This window comes from Rattus norvegicus, chromosome 8 (assembly GCF_021556685.1).
Source record: "Rattus norvegicus strain SHRSP/BbbUtx chromosome 8, alternate assembly SHRSP_T2T, whole genome shotgun sequence".
Taxonomy (NCBI): domain Eukaryota; kingdom Metazoa; phylum Chordata; class Mammalia; order Rodentia; family Muridae; genus Rattus; species Rattus norvegicus.
Genome location: NC_141541.1, coordinates 29,057,887 through 29,076,203, shown reverse-complemented (window position 1 = coordinate 29,076,203; position 18,317 = coordinate 29,057,887). Strand labels below are relative to the sequence as shown.

General features: G+C 41.7%; 1 protein-coding gene across 1 annotated transcript in view; it reads right to left on the bottom strand.

Annotated features, from left to right (window-relative positions):
• The window catches only part of Npsr1 (neuropeptide S receptor 1), a 224,612-nt gene that overhangs the window by 9,910 nt on the left and 196,385 nt on the right, over nt 1-18,317 (bottom strand). Inside the window, exon 7 of the mRNA NM_001106808.1 lies at nt 6,881-6,957. Within this exon, the coding sequence (NP_001100278.1) occupies nt 6,881-6,957 (77 nt within the window). The remainder of the gene's footprint in view (nt 1-6,880; nt 6,958-18,317) is intronic.

The window sequence follows — 18,317 nt, the reverse complement described above, 5'->3', positions numbered from 1 at the left end:
AACAGTGTGGCTTTGAAAACTTAATTTGTCTTTCAGGAAAGTTTTTGAGAATGACATTTGTGCTCTGAAATCTTTTAAAATGGAAAAGTCTCAACACTTTCCACGGGGTGACTAGATGACAATATCATCAACTCCCTGCCCTCTGGCTCTCCCAATGAGATCAGTGAAAATCATCTTTAATGTGACCACTCCGGGAAAGGCGAGGCCTCCAGTTCCAAAGACAGCTCTTCAAAGAGAGCTGAGTTACAGAATGCAGGTAATTCTCCTTTATTGGGAGATAAAAGGATTATTTCTACTCAGGACTTGGCACTGAGCTGTACTGAAAGCAGAGAAATTCAGCTGTCACTGGATGAATGGCTTGGGACTGTGGGAGGTAGTGAGCTTATTAGATCTGAGGCTGGACAAAGCGTGCTTGCTACTGCTTTAGATCCCCTGGGATCATGCCAGAGCATTGGCCTTCACGCTTCAGCTCCAGGTTTTCACCTCCCCAGGGTTTCAGGCTCCCTCCAGACTTACTGGGGTCTTATTATTTTTTTATTTCTGTGCTTATTTAATTATATAATTATTATGGTGGAGAACAGAGCTGGAACACCATGAAGTCTGTGTGGAAGTCAGGGGATATCTTTGTGGAGTTACTTTTCTCCGTTCACCTGTACATGGACTCTAGGGATTTGACTCTGGGTTGAGCAAAAAGCACCTTTATCCTTTGAGTGATGTCGATGGCCCTGAATCCCAATCTCCATGTGGACCCAGCACCTACATCTGGGCACTGGTTCTCTAGAACTTTAAGTCAAGGTGTACTGCCTTCTTGTGCAATAGGCAGATTCCCCACAAGGACCTGGAACATGGGCAAGTGATTTGTTCTGAAATATGGAATTATAGCTGGAAATATTGGCAAACACGCATTTTTTATGTAGTGAAATTTTATGAACTTCAGGTTCATTTTTTTTAAACGAATATTTTGGAGTTTTTGAGAGTTATCAATTAGTTTTGAACAGTAAGAACTTTTTACCCACAAGTATAACCTAGTTGCCCCCTGGAGCTTATCAACTGAATGCTTTTATCACATTAGGAGTCCTCTGTTCAACTTTGGTTTGGGTCATTTCCTTCTCAGGATCCTCCTGGAGCTACTTTTCTGGTAAACCAAACTGCACACCTCAGAATGACCCTACATGTTCCCAGACCACCACTTTCCCATGGCACCACGGTTTCCTGATCAGGTCTGGATCTTTGCTGCTGGTCTGGGCAGCCTATGCCATTCCACATTGCCCTCTACTCCCAGCCACCCCTCTGGAGAGGATCAGGCTTGGGCACCATCTGGGCAACAGCTGTGTCCTCTTCGGAAGCATCCCCACGAGCTCTCTGAAGACGTCTCTGCCCGCAGCAAACCTGTTCTCTGCTTCAAGACTCTGTCTCCGTTCAGTCTCTGGGTGGTACATGGGTCAGCATCCCTGCCCATCCCTGGGTACCTGCTCTCAACCTTTTGCTCCTTAGAACCGGAGCCACAGCTTTGACCTCAGTGCTTTGCTACCTCAAGGGCCTCTGCAGAGCTAACAAAGCTTCCAGGACTTTTGGCCTCTTGAGCTTCACGTCCAGCATTTCTCCATGACCAGATTTAAGGAGTGTGACTATTTCAGAGTGTTCCAGCTAACCCCAAACATACCCAGCACGTTGATCTTAAATCCCTGGGAGAACTTCCTGTTCATTCCTTGTCTTGGGGTGTACCTGCTCACCCTATTAGCTTACTTCCTTGTCTGATCCTTTAAGATGAAGGCATTTTGAGGCTTTTTTTCTCAGGAAGTTTTTGTATCATCACTGACAGGAGGCAACACCGGGATCTGAGGGAGTGTCACTGGTTCTTTTTTTTTTTTTTAACTCCATACTACAGTTTAGGTGAAAATTCCAATTCTGAGGGATTCATGCCCTCTCTGGCTTTGGTGGGTACCAGGCACACTCACAGTGCACATACATGCATGCAGTGAAATACCCAGATGCGTAAACTAAAAATAAAAATGTTTGAAAAAAAAAACCTAGAGTTTCCTTCCCCTAACCGAAGCAGGCACTGTGCAGGCAGGCAGCCCTGGGATCCTGGTGATGCATTTGCTGCGTGTGCCACAGATGGTGCCTGGTAAGGTGATGTATGTGTGCACTCTGTGAGATGGCAGGAGATGAGGGCACTTAACTGAATGTTAATGGTGTATTAGCATTGGTTATCATCGCATTGATTTGTTACCCGCCACGTTTAGGAGGGAACTGGAAAAAAGAAATGAGCATAGATCAGAGTTGGTTGGTGGAACAAGAATAACAAAGGAGTTAGAAAAACTCTCCAAATTTCCGATCTTAGAGAGTTGTAAATACCAACTGCTTCTGCTCTGCATCGGCCGTATTTCTCGTGCAGCCCATTGTGCAGTGAAAATACAGAGCAACCTTAAATCAGCCAGGGGGCTGTCCAAGTGTGCAGGTCCATACAAGACCAGCCTCGTTCCCAAATGAAGCTATTAACATCAAGAAGTTTTTACCAGGAAATACCTTTTTAGATTTATACTTGAGACAATGACCAGACCAGGTATGTGGCTTCCTGCTCTTTGCCTCAGCTGCCTTAGCTGGTCTCCACTGGGTGGAGAGATGGGGATTAGGAAGGAAAAGGAAGGGAAGGGAAGGGAAGAGAAGGAAAGGGAAGGGAAGGGGAGGGGAGGAAAGGGAGACTTAAATCTGAGGAGGTTGGGTCTCATCATGGCTGCCAGTATGTGGGACAGACCAGAAACAAACAGATCAGCAGCTTGAAGCAAGTGTGAGGAATGTTACTGCCAAACAAAGTGAGATCATGAGACTTGATTACATGCCAGTTCTTAGAATTACCAGATCATTTTAAAAGCAATTCTGTAGGTGGACAATTGCCTCTACTTGATAGTTAAACAGACACTTCTTAATTACTGCTGGGGTCGTGAGTCTGGCTTTCCGTTCTGAGAAGTGGCTCTTGGCTGTTCGTTGATTATTTTAAAGATTGACCTTTAGGGGTCCTCCTGTGTTCTGTATACTCACCTCCTCTGGGCATGTTAAATTCCAAATAGTTTCTCCTAGAGTCTTCAGACTGTATTTTTTTTAATGATAACAGAGTCAAACAAATAGATTTCCATTCGCTGTATAATATTTCATGTATCCTGTCTTAAAAATCTCTTCTTTTCCAGTGTCATAAAGATATTATATTACTTTTGTTTAAAAATTAAAGAACTATTTTTATATATGACTCTAATTCCCCCGGAGTTATGCTTTGACTAGGGATTGAAGTAAAGCTTTAATTCTTTCCCCATGATCTTCTGACATATTTCAAGTCCTTAAGTATGTGTAGATCTGTGTAAGGCACATAATATTTTCTACTGTTGTCTATTTTATGTCAAGGAGACCCTAACAATTCACATTTGAAACAGAAAAACTTCTCTAACTTGCTCTACTTTCCCAGGGATAATTTGGATTTCTTAGCTCTTGAAATTTTTCTTATTTCATGTCTTAAGAGACGTTTTAAAAACATCTACCAGACTCAATAAAATGAGTTTTAATTTGCCTCTCATATGGAATCATATTAGTTTTTAGATCAGCTGGGGCAAACCAACACGTTAATGATATGGACTCTTGCCAGCTACAAAATCCCACAATAGTCATTTACTCCTCCTGTCTTTGTATTTTTTTGTGCATGTCTTTTTTTAGACATAGTTCTGTGTAGAAAGGCATTTTGTCTGTCCTCAGTTTTTGAAGAAGCTGGTGCTGAGAGAACTTAACAGGCTCACCATAGAGATTTCAAGCTACAAAGTAGAATCTGAACTACTTCCTGTTCAGAATGTTTTTTTTTCCCTCTACCTCACTCTGTCTCATAGAATTTGAAACGTACAGTTTGACCCAGTGTAGATCATATCACACCAGCAAAGCCATGATGGTGAGATTCAGTTCTCTCCAGAAATCTTATGCTTTGTCTGTTTCATGGCTTTCCCTTCCTAGTCTCCCGTCTGCATGCAGTAAATGCTCACACTGTAAGGTGTAGTTTCTTCTAGAATTCAAACACATGCGAGTTCGTGAGGGTTCATGTTTTGGCCTATGCCATCTGTTTGTGGCAAAGTCTCAGGTCATTTATAAAGCTGTTTTTTTTTTTTCTTTTTTCTTTTTCAGCCTCTGGTTGGGAGAAAGCAAGCCTGCTTGTCAACAAGAGGAAGGGCTCACACACCAAGGGTGACTTGGGCTTGGCAGGCAGTGTTTACAAAGTGAGCTTCTGTTCACACTAATCTTAGCCAATGTACCTTGCTGATGAGCAATAATCCTGGCATGCCAACACCGCTGGAGATCCCATTACTAGCCAACTGCTGAGCTGCTTGGCTGTTCTAACGCATGGGATGTCAAGGCAAGTCCATTGATGAATAAAATACTGACAGGCTGTGAGACTTTGAGACTAGCAGCTGGCCTCATTCTGGAAGCAGGTCACAGATGGTGACAAGCTAAAAACAGGTGTCATGAAGGCTCAAAATTATATTAAGTGGTAAAAATTGACAGTAGCCATTTCTAATTTAGGAAAAGGTGATGCTGTGCATACTAGTGGGCACACATCTCTAAGTGGTTTCGAACTGATTCAGTACTGAAAGTTGGGGACGTCCAATGTTGTGACTAGAAAAGTACAACAGAAGGGAGATATAAGGCACACTCGAGAGAGAAAGCACTTACCAACAGTGATACGGAGGCCTACAAAGGTCACCTCAGACCTCTGGCTGTGTGGCCTTGCTCCCTTTCCTGAGTGGTGAACTCATGGAAAATGCAGTAACCTTCACCATAGCTCATTCAATGAGGAGTTAGGGCAGAAGAGCTGTCAGGTTAAGGATGGGAGTGTGAGAGCTCACAGGGGTGGGAAGGGAGGAGTATGACAACCTTCTTCAATAAGCAGAAATCACAAGATGGAGGACCAAATCTGGAAGAACAGCAGGACCCAAGCTACCTCAACCAAATCAAACTCTGAACCTTCAAATATAGAACTAATAATTTAGAGTTGGGCCTGATAGACTACTCCAGGGGAGTGCTCTGGATGGGTGCTGGGCTAAAGACCTTGAGTTTAGATTTTTTAATAAAAACATATTTTGTTTTATTGATTTATTTTACTTTTTCCAAATTGGAGCTGTTCTAAAATCCATTTATCACTTCCCTTTCTATAATTTTCTTTTTTTTTCTTTTTTCTATTTTTCGGGGCTATAATTTTCTTCCTCATGGGGGGTGGCCAGGCTTATGGGGAAAGGCATGGGCATTCTAATTAGTCACATGTGTTTGAATCCTGGTCATGTCAGCATGTGCTGCATATGGAAACAGCAAGATGCCCTTACTTTGGGGCCTGCTTTTTTTCTTCTTCTCTTTTTCTTTTTTATCTACAAAATACCACTTTGGAAATTGGGCAGGGATTAGAAAGATAAATATAACAATGTCCCATGGCAAACAGTAGAAGTCCCTTCTTGCCCTCTGACCTGTCTGTGTCACTGGGCCATGGTCTAAGACTTGTGCTCATTGCCTTATACTGTTTCAGGCTCATAGGGGCACACAGCATAACCACCGGCATTAAGATGATTAAATGTCATGATTCATATAACTCTCCGATCCTCTAGGAAAAGAGATAGAGATGCTCATGCCAAATAAACCCGTGGATCCTCGTGACCATCTCCTACCATGTGTGAAGAGAAGCTTCTAGTGTGATAAGCTAAGCTTCCTCTATGGAGATTTAGGAAGTCCGAGTCCAAACAGAGATTTAGAGAGAATCTACTATAGGTACTCATTTAACTCCGTGGAGCCCAGGGAGGTTACATGACTTTAGAAGGTGGCATAGCTCCCAGTGATAGATCCAGAGCAAACGCCAACTTTTTCCACAATTTGTACAGTAATTTGTGGTCCTTGTCTGGGTGCAGATGGCATGTGTGTGTGTATTTTATAGCGTATATGAGTATAAGTATGTGAATATTTATAGATATTTTTGGTGATTGTGGGTCTGCTGGGTACACATGTGTGTTCATATATGGGACTGGAGAAGTATGAGGCCTAAGCAGAGTGGTCTCATTCAGCATAACTGCCACATCATAAAAAAACCAGAAATCTTTCTTCCTTCTGCCCCATCAGTTTGTTTTGTCTTCTCCAACATAACCCAGACAGACACAGTACTCCTTCCTGGGACTCAGGGCCACATCCAGGTCTTAAAGTGTAGCATAGATGTGCCATACAACTAAGGTCAGTGAGTGGAACTTAGAGTCCTGTCTCAGTGTCAGTCTGGTTTGGAGTTGAATGTCAGAGAAAAGGTTAGGACTGAGCCATGCCTGACTTAAGGCTTAAGATTATCCTATAGTCAGATGGGAGATTCACTCATTTCTAAATTCAAGCCAAACTGAGAAGCCAATCTTCAGGTTTGGTGAATGTGTTGTGATCCCAAGGTTCTCCCTGCCTGGCATACAGCTGGGGCAACCCCCCATGGAGCTTCAAAAGCTGCTGCAAGGGACGGGTGATACTTGTAGAGTCAGACAAGCTCAAAATACCCTCCTCCTTCTCCCACATATTTTTTCATCTTTTTTTTTTTAGCTTTCTCAAGTTCATTCTCTCTTTCTACCATATGAATTCTGGGTGTTGGACTCAGGTCCTCAGGTAGGGCAGCAATGACCTTATAGCCTGTATAATCTCCCTAATCCTCTCAGTTTTTAGGGAAACTGAGTAGAAGACAGAGTGGGAGATATTTTGAGGGGAGACCTATTTTATTGTTGGGTCCTGATATAACCAAGTAAGCTTGTGGATCCAGATACCCCTATTTCCAGCAGTTAGAGGAGACTTTTACAGGAGATAGTTTAGAAGAGAGCTGAGAAGTTCAGAGCCTTACCTGAGCAGTTGGAAATCACCGTCTCATGGGCTTTGCTTTTAATCCAAATAGTTCGGATCACAAGGCCATAGATGACGCTGCAGAAGGAACCACAGAGAGCATTACCATGGCTGAAAGGTCCCCAGTGTGAGGATTCTGAACGCCTATCATGTCTATTTCCCATTGAGAAAAGTCCAGTGAGAGGGATCTCAACCAACCCTGACAACTATGCTTGCTCATACTGAAGGTGCCATAAGATTGAGTTCATGGAGCTACTAGTGTCTTAAACAAAGGGGATGCTAATCTGGAGGACTTACATAATCCAGGGGTTCAGAAGTGCAGTGCGGATTATAATTCAAACTCACCTATGGAGAACCATCTACTACATACATGCTACTTGTTTTTAGTTACTCTCTCTCTCAATCTCTCTCTCTCTCTCTCTCTCTCTCTCTCTCTGTGTGTGTGTGTGTGTGTGTCTGTGTGTGTGTGTCTGTATGTGTGTGTATGGGCCAGGTATGTGGAGGTCTATGGTTGACATCAAAAGTTCTCCTTCCATATTTCTCTTCTACCTTTCCAGTGAAATTTGGCTCCTTTTTTTTTATCCCAGAACCAGACATTGTTGCACTGGCCAGCTTGCTTTTGGAATTCCCCATCTCTGCCTTCCAAGTCTAGAATTACAAAGGGAACTTAGGGATGCTAGGAAAAAATCCACTACGTAGCCCAGGCTGGCTTCAAGTTCATAGTCCTCCTGAATACACTCTCTAAAGGTTGGTGTCACAAGAAGAGTCACCATACATTGTATCCCTGAGGATACAATGAATGGAGCAACTGTATAACTGCATATTGCTTGAGGCAGGGCTGCTGTTAATCCCAGAAAAATTAGTTCTGCAAAAAATATGAGGGACCTTGGAATGATGTTTTCCCAGTTGTGCATCTGGTGACCTCTTGCCCATAGTTAGTCCCCAAACATGTTACCAAAATATAGACCCAATTAGCTTTGTCCAGATGTCAACACAGAGGCACTACAGATTGGAAATGCACAGTTCAATGCCTAGGCTTGTGATGTCTTATTACATAGTAGTTGATAAGCAACACCCAGAGCCTAAGTTGAGATCCTGTAGCACAAACTTCTTAAAAATTTGAGTGTCAAATATGATTATATTTGAAGAGATGAACACAGAATTTGAGTATCAGTGGACTTAAGAGTGTAATTTTCCTTCTGATTTCCAGCCCTCCCCCCATTTTCCATCACACCCACTCTTCTTCAGTGATGAGGGCTGTGCCAGTAGAATGTTAATAACATACACACATCAGCAAATTTTGTATTTCCCGTCTCCTTTGATAAATACAAAAATTTCAACTCTTCTCAATGTTACTTGACATTTAAAGTTTACTGAACACTTCAACTAAAAACTTCGGTGCAGAACACTGCCTTCTTTTTAAAGTGCATAATCTTTCCTCTTGGGAATTGGTATTAAAAAAAAACACAGAGTTTCAATTTGTGGTAGCTGACAAAGCACTAATGGATTCTAATGGGCTTTAGACTATAACTTAATTAATGACCATGTTAAAACTTTGTTTTTTTTATTCCTTTTTCATTTTTGCTCTGGGAGTTCCTTTTCATGCTCCAGGGAAGCCCAGGCCTTGGTAGAGTATTCTCTTTCTCCTGATCATCCATCTAGGGACTTTCCTGAAGTTTGTATGCCTCCATTAAGGAAAAAACAAGGGAAGTTTAATAGTGAGCGCTTGCTCTAAATGGAACATTTGTTAGATGAAGACTTTCCAGGGCAAAGGAGACATGAGGTATATTGGTTGCTTTTTTAGAGTTAAACAACAGCTTCAGGGAAGGGGAGATTTGGGCTCATGATTTAAGGGGAAGAAACAGAGATCAGACTATCTCACTGTTATGTAACCAGTCATGAAAGGCTGCAAGTTGCTCACATCTGGGTAGTTTGGAGATGGAACAGGAGGTAGAATTGGGCTCTTAATCTTAAAAACCCCTTCTCCTATTCCCTCTAAGGTCTACTTCCTCCAATTGAGCTTCTCCTGTCAAAGGTCTACAACCTCTTACAAAGGAAGAGACCACATGACTCCATAGGCGACATTGTACATTCAAATCACTCCCAGAAGTATGGTTCCAACCACCATGTGACATTGATGCTACCTGGCAATGTTAACCCCACTATTTAACTCACCAGTAATTTAAATTCTGGTGATAATTAGTAATATGTAGGATGTAAAAGCTAGAATGGTCTTATGAGTTAAAGTCTTGGGCCCAACTGGTTCTACTTTTATTTATATAGGCAGTAGAGGAGCACGAAGCTAGGCTACCCTTGACAGTTAGCTGCACAAAGGGAACCAGTAGGTATGTATCCTTGTCATTCACTATTCCAGGCAACCTACTTCTTGGGAGTAACAGTCATTTACCAGAAACTTCTTTGTGTTTTCTCCTTTCCCATCTTTTCTACCTAACTAGTAAGCAAATGCTGTCCCTTCAAAATGACTCCAGAATTTGCACCAACTTTTCCATCTCTTTGGTATTAGTACACAATTCTTTGCAATCTCTCTCTTTTTTATTTTAAAGAATACATTTACTGTCATAAAATATAAAATAGATTGCATTTTAATCCTTCTGACTAAATTGTCCTATAACAATAGGTGTAGTCAAATTGATGCACGAGTGTTACCACCTCCTGTCTGTGGAATTTGTCTTATTCTCTGATATCTTAGTTACTGTTCTCTTGCAGGAGAGAGATATCATGACCGAGGCAACTCTTATAAAATAATGTATTTATCTGGGGGCTTGCTTATAGAGGATTAGTTCATGATCATCATGGTTGGAAGCAGACAGGCATGGTGACGAAACAGAAGCTGAGAGTTTTTACATCCGGAACCACAGGCAGTAGTCAGAAAGATATTGTGCCTGGGGTGGGCTTTTTATTTTTATTTTATTTTTTTTTTATTAACTTGAGTATTTCTTTTTTTTTTTTAAGGAGTTTTCCTTCCAATATTTTTTTTTATTTTTTTTTTATTTTTTATTTTTTTATTTTTTTTATTATCTTGAGTATTTCTTATATACATTTCAAATGTTATTCCCTTTCCCGGTTTCCGGACAGACATCACCCTCCCCCCTCCCCTTCCTTGTGGGTGTTCCCCTCCCAAACCTCCCCCCATTGCCACCCTCCCCCCATAGACTAGTTCACTGGGGGTTCAGTCTTAGCAGGACCCAGGGCTTCCCCTTCCACTGGTGCTCTTACTAGGATATTCATTGCTACCTATGGGGACAGAGTCCAGGGTCAGTCCATGTATAGTCTTTAGGTAGTGGCTTAGTCCCTGGAAGCTCTGGTTGCTTGACATTGTTGTACTTTTGGGGTCTCGAGCACCTTCAAGCTCTTCCAGTTCTTTCTCTGATTCCTTCAACGGGGGACCTATTCTCAGTTCAGTGGTTTGCTGCTGGCATTCGCCTCTGTATTTGCTGTATTCTGGCTGTGTCTCTCAGGAGCGATCTACATCCGGCTCCTGTCGGTCTGCACTTCTTTGCTTCATCCATCTTGTCTAATTGGGTGGCTGTATATGTATGGGCCACCTGTGGGGCAGGCTCTGAATGGGTGTTCCTTCAGTCTCTGTTTTAATCTTTGCCTCTCCCTTCCCTGCCAAGGGAATTCTTTTTCCTCATTTAAAGAAGGAGTGAAGCATTCACATTTTGATCATCCGTATTGAGTTTCCTTTGTTCTAGGGATCTAGGGTAATTCAAGCATTTGGGCTAATAGCCACTTATCAATGAGTGCATACCATGTATGTCTTTCTGTGAGTGGGTTAGCTCACTCAGGATGATATTTTCCAGTTCCAACCATTTGCCTACGAATTTCATAAACTCGTTGTTTTTGATAGCTGAGTAATATTCCATTGTGTAGATGTACCACATTTTCTGTATCCATTCCTCTGTTGAAGGGCATCTGGGTTCTTTCCAGTTTCTGGCTATTATAAATAAGGCTGCGATGAACATAGTGGAGCACGTGTCTCTTTTATATGTTGAGGCATCTTTTGGGTATATGCCCAAGAGAGGTATGGCTGGATCCTCAGGCAGTTCAATGTCCAATTTTCTGAGGAACCTCCAGACTGATTTCCAGAATGGTTTTACCAGTCTGCAATCGGGGTGGGCTTTTTATAACCTCAAAGCCCACCCCCTAGTGACACATCTCTTCCAACAAGAATAAGCCTCCTAACCTTTCCCAAACAGTTCCACTAACTGGAACCCAGCATATGAGTCCATGGAGGCCATTCTCATTCAAACCATCACACGTGTCAAATGCTATCAAAGAAAAGAATGTAATGTTTCATAAATCTGCATATTATCCCTTTGTGGGAACCATGTTAATCTCCCCAACTTTAGTCCCAGTGCTCTTGAAACACATGTGCCTTTAATCTCTTCCCTAGTGGTAGCATAATCTTTAAACACCTCTATCTTGCTGCTGTAGCCAGAGGCCACAGTGCCAAAAGTGATGGTGATGCAGGACAGGGAGCTGCTCTTTAGCTCAACACCTGCCCCACCTGAGCAAGTCCATTTTCATGAGATGCTATCACTGTCTGGGCATCGAATCTTCTCATTTTGTTCCGTCCTCTTACCATCTCATTGCTTCATGGCACATCTTTGTCCTGGATTTCTCAGTCATCAGAACCAGGAAAACCAAGTGAATACTGATCCTACTTTTCTGAGCAGTGGACTCTCAGAGTGAGAGTGAGTTCCAGGCTTTCCGGCCTTCCTTGTTTTGTTCCTGGGGTACATTTTCTTTTGTCTGTTTTAGTCTATTATTCTTTGGGTGCTGCCTTGCCATGAAAACTGCCGTTTATCATGTTCCCTTCCACAGTCAGCTTCTCTTCCTTGGAACACCCTGTTGGAGAAGTTGTCAATGACAGTCCTGTGTTGAAGATCATGTACCTAGAAACAGTTCAAGGAAAGGCAGTCTTTGGTGTTTTGAATACAACTTTTGTGTCTTGGTTTGTGGTAACCTTCAAAGAAGACTTAAGCTTCTTGGAAACATGGAAACTGAAGAATTTCTCTTCTGGAGAGCACATCTGTCCTGTAACAATCTACTTTACCTCTAGAACTTCTAGAAGTCAATCTAAACACCCCATTCTCCTTTATGCAATTCAGAAGTGGTTTTGGATTCCAGAAGTTCAAGTCAGTAATGTAAGGCTTGCAGGTCCATCTCTGGAAGGTGTCAGGGAAAGACCATATGCCTTCATTGTGGATCAGAATGACAAGGAGAAGCAACAGAACATGCAGAGTGGATTCTTCCCTGAAACAACAGAACTCTGGTTCCCAGGAGAGTAGTAAAGTGAAATTGTTGATATATATATCTTAGGGCCCTGGTTCCTTTTCCCATCTCCACATCCATGAGATAAAAGGCAAGGGTTCTCCTGGGCATATTCTCTCCTTTCTTGCATCAGGCCACTCCTCATGTGGTAAGACCAAATCAAGGGCAAGTGGGCAACCATAGTATGAGTGTTACTGACTTTGTAGTATTACTACAAAAGTTTCCTGCTCCATGTCTACCTTTTAAAAATCTCTACACCATACCTTAGCTTGGGCTACAGCTTAGTATGGATATATGAGATTACACGTTTAGTGTCCAGCGTGTTAAATATTTTGGCAAAGTAAGTTTTATTTCTGCAGTTGTATTTATTGCTTAGCTATATCAAATCTAGCAGAGAAGCACACCCAGTGAAAGCCCCACTAGGTTTTATTCCTAATGCAAAGGGAGCCCTGTGGATCACTCTCACTGGTCAGAGTTTGGCCTCACATTCTTACATTATTGGCTAATTTGAAATGGTGCAGATGACACAAAATACAACTCTAGGCACCAACTGAAACTCTGGACAGATATTTTGATTTCAGGAAGATCTGACCCTAGAGGAATTTGAATTTCTGCCAAGTAGGTTTCCTTACAATAATTCTTCAATGGTGTTTTGTCTTACATAACCCTTTTATAAAGAGGACAGTACTTTTTTTTTATTTTCTACAAGGCATGTAAGTATTAAATAAAAAATAGGTACCTTCCTGCATCCAACCCCTTGTCCTCAAAAGAACTATGGGTCTGTGCCATTCCAGGTCTTTACTGTGGGTAAATAAGCACACACACACACACACACACACACACACACACACACACACACGTATAGATAGATAGATAGATAGATAGATAGATAGATAGATAGATGCTTGTTTCTTTTATTTGTTTGCACAAATGGCATATATATATATAAGTAATCTGGGATGACCCTGCTGAGTGTATCTCTCCACGAAGCATTGTCTCCTTAGCCCCATGTCTTAATAGGTGCTGGAGGCCATAAACTAGCAATCGATGCCAATTGGGAAAGTTTTCTTTTTGTTGCACAAACTCTTACTTTATGAGTTCATATATGAGCCATGGAAATCAAAACATAAATCCCCTACTTTAGGAATGGCAAGGCTAAAGTTCCACAGTGAAGATCTGTCAGAGATATTAGAATTAAGGTCTGTTTACCAGGGAAGCTCTGAGTGTAGAACAGAGGACTTCATATTCTATATAAGAAAAGAGTCAACCAGGATACAAGCCTCTCATAAACATTATCCCATCTACTGCTACCAACAACATTCTGTGGTCAGTGGTAGTATCATTTCAATAGACATGTAGAGAATGCCAGAGCTGTTGATGTTGAAATCCCCTCTCCTTTCTGTAGTTCTCTATCTCTTTTGAGCAGGTTGTTAATGCCAGCTGCACATCAACACAGACATAAGTGAGGAGAGACGACCTTCTTCTCAGACTTCTTGTTAAAAATTGGAGTTCCCTTCATAGAAGACCTAAAACCAATACTGTCCAAACTATTCCAGAAAATAGAAATAGAAGGAACACTACCCAACCCCTTCTATGAAGGCACAAATATTCTTATACATAAACCACACAAGGATGCAAAAAATAAAGAGAACTTCAGACCAATTTCCCTTCTGAATATCGATGCAAAAAAAATACTCAATAAAATTCTCCCAAATCAAATCCAAGAACACATGAAAACAATCAACCATCATGATCAAGTAGGCTTCATCCTACGGATGCAAGAATAGTCCATATATATGAAAATTGATTAATGTCATCTACTATATAAACAAACTCAAAGAAAAAAAAACACATGATCATCTCATTAGATGCTGAGAAAGCATTTGACAAAATTCAACACCCCTTCATGTTAAAAGACTTGGAAAGATCAGGAATTCAAGACCCATACCTAAACATAGTAAAAGCCATATACAGCAAACCAGTAGCCGACATCAAACTAAATTGAGAGAAACTTGAAGCAATCCCACTAAAATCAGGGACTAGACATGGCTGCCCTGTCTCTTCCTATTTATTCAACATAGTACTCGAATTCCAAGCCAGAGCAATTAGATACCAAAAGGAGATCAAAGGGATACAAATTAGAAAGAAAAAGTCAAAATATCACTATTTGAAGATGAACTACAAAGCCTGATAAACAACTTCAGCAAAGGGGCTGGATATAAAATTAACTCAATCAGTAGCCCTCCTCTACTCAAAGGATAACAGGCTGAGAAAGAAATAAGGGAAATGACACCCTTCACAATAGTTACAAATAACATAAAATACCTCAGTATGACTCCAACCAAGCAAGTGAAAGATCTGTAGGACAAGAACTTCAAGTCTCTGAAGAAAGGAATTGAAGATCTCAGAAGATAGAAAGGACTCCCATGCTCATGGATTGGCAAGATTAATATAGTAAAAATGGCCATCTTGCCAAAAGCAATCTACAGATTCAATGCAATCCCCATCAAAATTCCAACTCAATTATTCATAGAGATAGAAAGAGAAATTTTCAAATTCATTTGGGATAACAAAAATCCGAAGATAGCAAAACTGTCCTCAACAATAAAAGAACTTCTGGGGGAATCACCATCCCTGACCTCAAGCAGTATTATAGAGCAATAGTGATAAATCTGTATGCTATTGGTACAGAGAAAGGCAGGTAGATCAATGGAATAGGATTGAAGACCCAGAAATAAACCCTCAAATCTATGGTCACTTGATCTTTGACAAAGGTTGTAAAACTATCCCGTGGAAAAAAAGATAGCATTTTCAACAAATGGTGCTGGTTCAACTGGAGGTCAGCATGCAGAAGAATGCAAATTGATCCATTCTTATTGTACAAAACTGAAGTCCAAGTGGATCAAGGACCTCCACATCAAACCAGATACACTCACACTACTAGAAGAAAAAGTTGTGAAGAACCTTGAACACATGGGCACTAGGGAAAATTTCCTGAATATAACATCAATGGCTTATGCTCTAAGATCAAGAATCAACAAATGGGACCTCATAAAATTGTTAAGCTTTTGTAAGGCAAAGGACACTGTCATTAGAACAAAATGGCAACCAACAGATTGGGAAAAGATCTTTTCCAATCCTACATCCAATAGAGGGCCAATATCCAATATATCCAAAAAATCAAGAAATTAGCCTCCAGAGAATCAAATAACCCTATTAAAATGGGGTACAGAGCTAAACAAAGAATTCTCAGCTGAGGAATATCGAATGGCTGGGAAGTAGCTAAAGAAAATTTCAACATCATTAGTCATCAGGGAAATGCAAATCAAAAAAAAATAATCTGCCTCATAGCAATCAGAATGGCTAAGATAAAAAAACTCAGGTGACAGCAGATGCTGGCGAGGATGCGGAGAAAGAGAAACACTCCTCCATTGTTGGTGTGATTGCAGACTGGTACAACCATTCTGGAAATCAGTCTGAAGGTTCCTCAGAAAATTGGACATTGAACTACCTGAGGACCCAGCTATACCTCTCTTGGGCATATACCCAAAAGATGCTCCAACATATAACAAAGACACATGCTCCATAATGTTCATAGCAGCCTTATTTATAATAGCCAGTAGTTGGAAAAACACATGTCCTTCAACAGAGGAATGGATAAAGAAAATGTTATACATTTACACAATGGAGTATTCCTCAGCTATTAAGACAATGATTTCATGAAATTCATAGTCAAATGGATGGAACTAGAAAATATCAACACACATGGTATGCACTCACTTATAAGTGGATATTAGCCCAAAAGCTCAAATTACCCAAGATACAATCCATATACCACGTGAAGCTCTAGAAGAAGGATGACCAAAGTGTGGTTGCTTCAGTTCTTCTTAGAAGGAGGGATGAAAATATTCATAGGAGGAGATATAGAGACCAAGTTTGGAGCAGAACCTGAAGGAATGGCCATTCAGAGCCTGCCCCATTTGGAGATTCAGCTCATATACATACAGCCATGAAACCCAGACAATATTGATGAAGCCAAGAAGTACATGCTGACAGGTGCCTGATATAGCTGTCTCCTGAGAGGCTCTGCCAGAGCATAACGAATACAGAGGCGAATGCTAACAGCCAACTGTTGTTATAAAATATAAAAAATAAATATCTGTCTTTTATCCCGCACTAGGCCCAGCACCACAGTGCCCTGTGATATCTGCTGGATATCTTAAGTCTCAGTCAGCAAAGCCTCTCACCCGCTTTGCTCCATCCCTTATCACACTGCCGAAGGCCTCTCTCTGAGCCTGGCAGCCATCTCTCTACCTATTTAGTTCCTAAGGCAGGTTTCCATGCCAGAAACACACACCTCAACTTCATGGCAGCCCAGGGTCTCTAGCCTCTGCACACTTTCTTACACTTAAATTGCTACATGAAAGAACACACAACACAATAACCTCTGGTCCAATTGATAAAATATAATTGCCCGCCTAAACATACAAAGCCGTGTACACATCCGTCCCTTAAGAACACTTATAACAGCCTGAAAAGGTACAGAGTGGAATCTTAATGTCAGCTCCTATGTTGCTACTTTCCCATCTCCTTCTCTTCCTTCAAACTTTTCTCCTGCCCATCCTTCCTTCTCATCCAATGACAGTCCTCATTCTATCTTGTGCCTGCCTGTGATATCATCCCACAGCCAACCATTGAACTGAGAATGGGGTCGCCAGTGGAGGAGTTAGAGAAATGATTGAAGGTGCTGATGGGGTTTGAAACCCCATAAGAACAACAATACCCACAAACCAGAGCTCCCAGGGACTAAACCACTATCTCAGGAGTACACATAGACCCATGGCTCCAGCTTTATATGTAGCAGAGGGTGTCCTTGTTGGGCACCAGTGGGAGGAGAAGCCCTTTGTCCTGCTAGGGCTGAATCCCCCAGTGTCGAGGAATGTCAGGGAGGAGAGATGAGAACGGGTGAGTGGTTGGGGGAAACACCTTAGAGAGAGGAGAGGGGATAAGAGAGGGGGTTTATGGGCAGGAAACAGGAAAGGGGATAACATTTGAGATGTAAATAAATGTATTCAATAAAAAGTTCATCTAAAAAAAACCATCAGCATCCCTTTCCTGAAGACATTCTCTTTACCTCTTTGGCTTTAATTGGATCATCTAGTCTTTCCTGAACCCATTCGTGCCAGGTGCTGGGGTGCAGGGCTGGTAGGAGAATGTAGGAGTAGAAGTACAAGGGAGGTTGGACATTCCATACAAATATTCATTGTTAGTTGTTTGTTGTGTTTTGTTTCAAAACAAGAACAATCTTATTACCCATTAGCTCACAGTATTTAGGGTGTCACTCACTCCCATTCCTGATGTGATAGGTTGACTTAGGCCCCACCACTCTCCTTGGTCTTAGGTCTCATGTTATGGCTAGTGCTTGCCAGGTTACTGGGGCCGTTTTAATCACCATGGCCTTGTACTCCTCAAGAGACTGCTTTACCATGAGGCTTTGCTGTCTGAGCACTATTGCCCAAGCAAAATGAATGGATTTTCCTCACATAACACAAACCAGTGCTCCGTAACTAATGCGCGTCTTCCCGCTAGTACCTTTGTAATTGTGACCATGGATTTTTCCTGCCCACTCCTTTGTCTCTGAGAGGGGAAGTGATAGGAAGGCAAGTAATCAATTAGGTCACAAGAAAATAAGCCCAGAGAAAGCAGAGCAATTACACCAGGGCAACAACCTCTCTGGAACAATTAGACGGCTCCACCAAGTGAACTGTTAAACCACGGGAGTTGTTTTGACCCAGAAAAGCAGAGTGCTGCCTTTGCTGTCTGTCAGTCACGGTGACTTCAAGCCTTGGGAACTGATGTAGTTGATGATGGAACTTTGGCATCTTTATTCATGTGCAGCTCTCTAGAGAGTTTGCCGCTGGTGAGCACTACCTCACCTTTTCTTTCCTTCTTTCTGTCTATATATACACTAATGGCTGGACTAACATATGCCCCAGACTGATGCAGGTACGGAATTCTCACACTAGGAATGTACATGTGAAGAGTGTGTGTGTGGGGGGGGGAGAGGGAGAGACAGAGAAAGAGAGAGACAGAGAGAGAGACAGAGAGAGAGAGAGATGAGAAACATAGATAAATGGAGA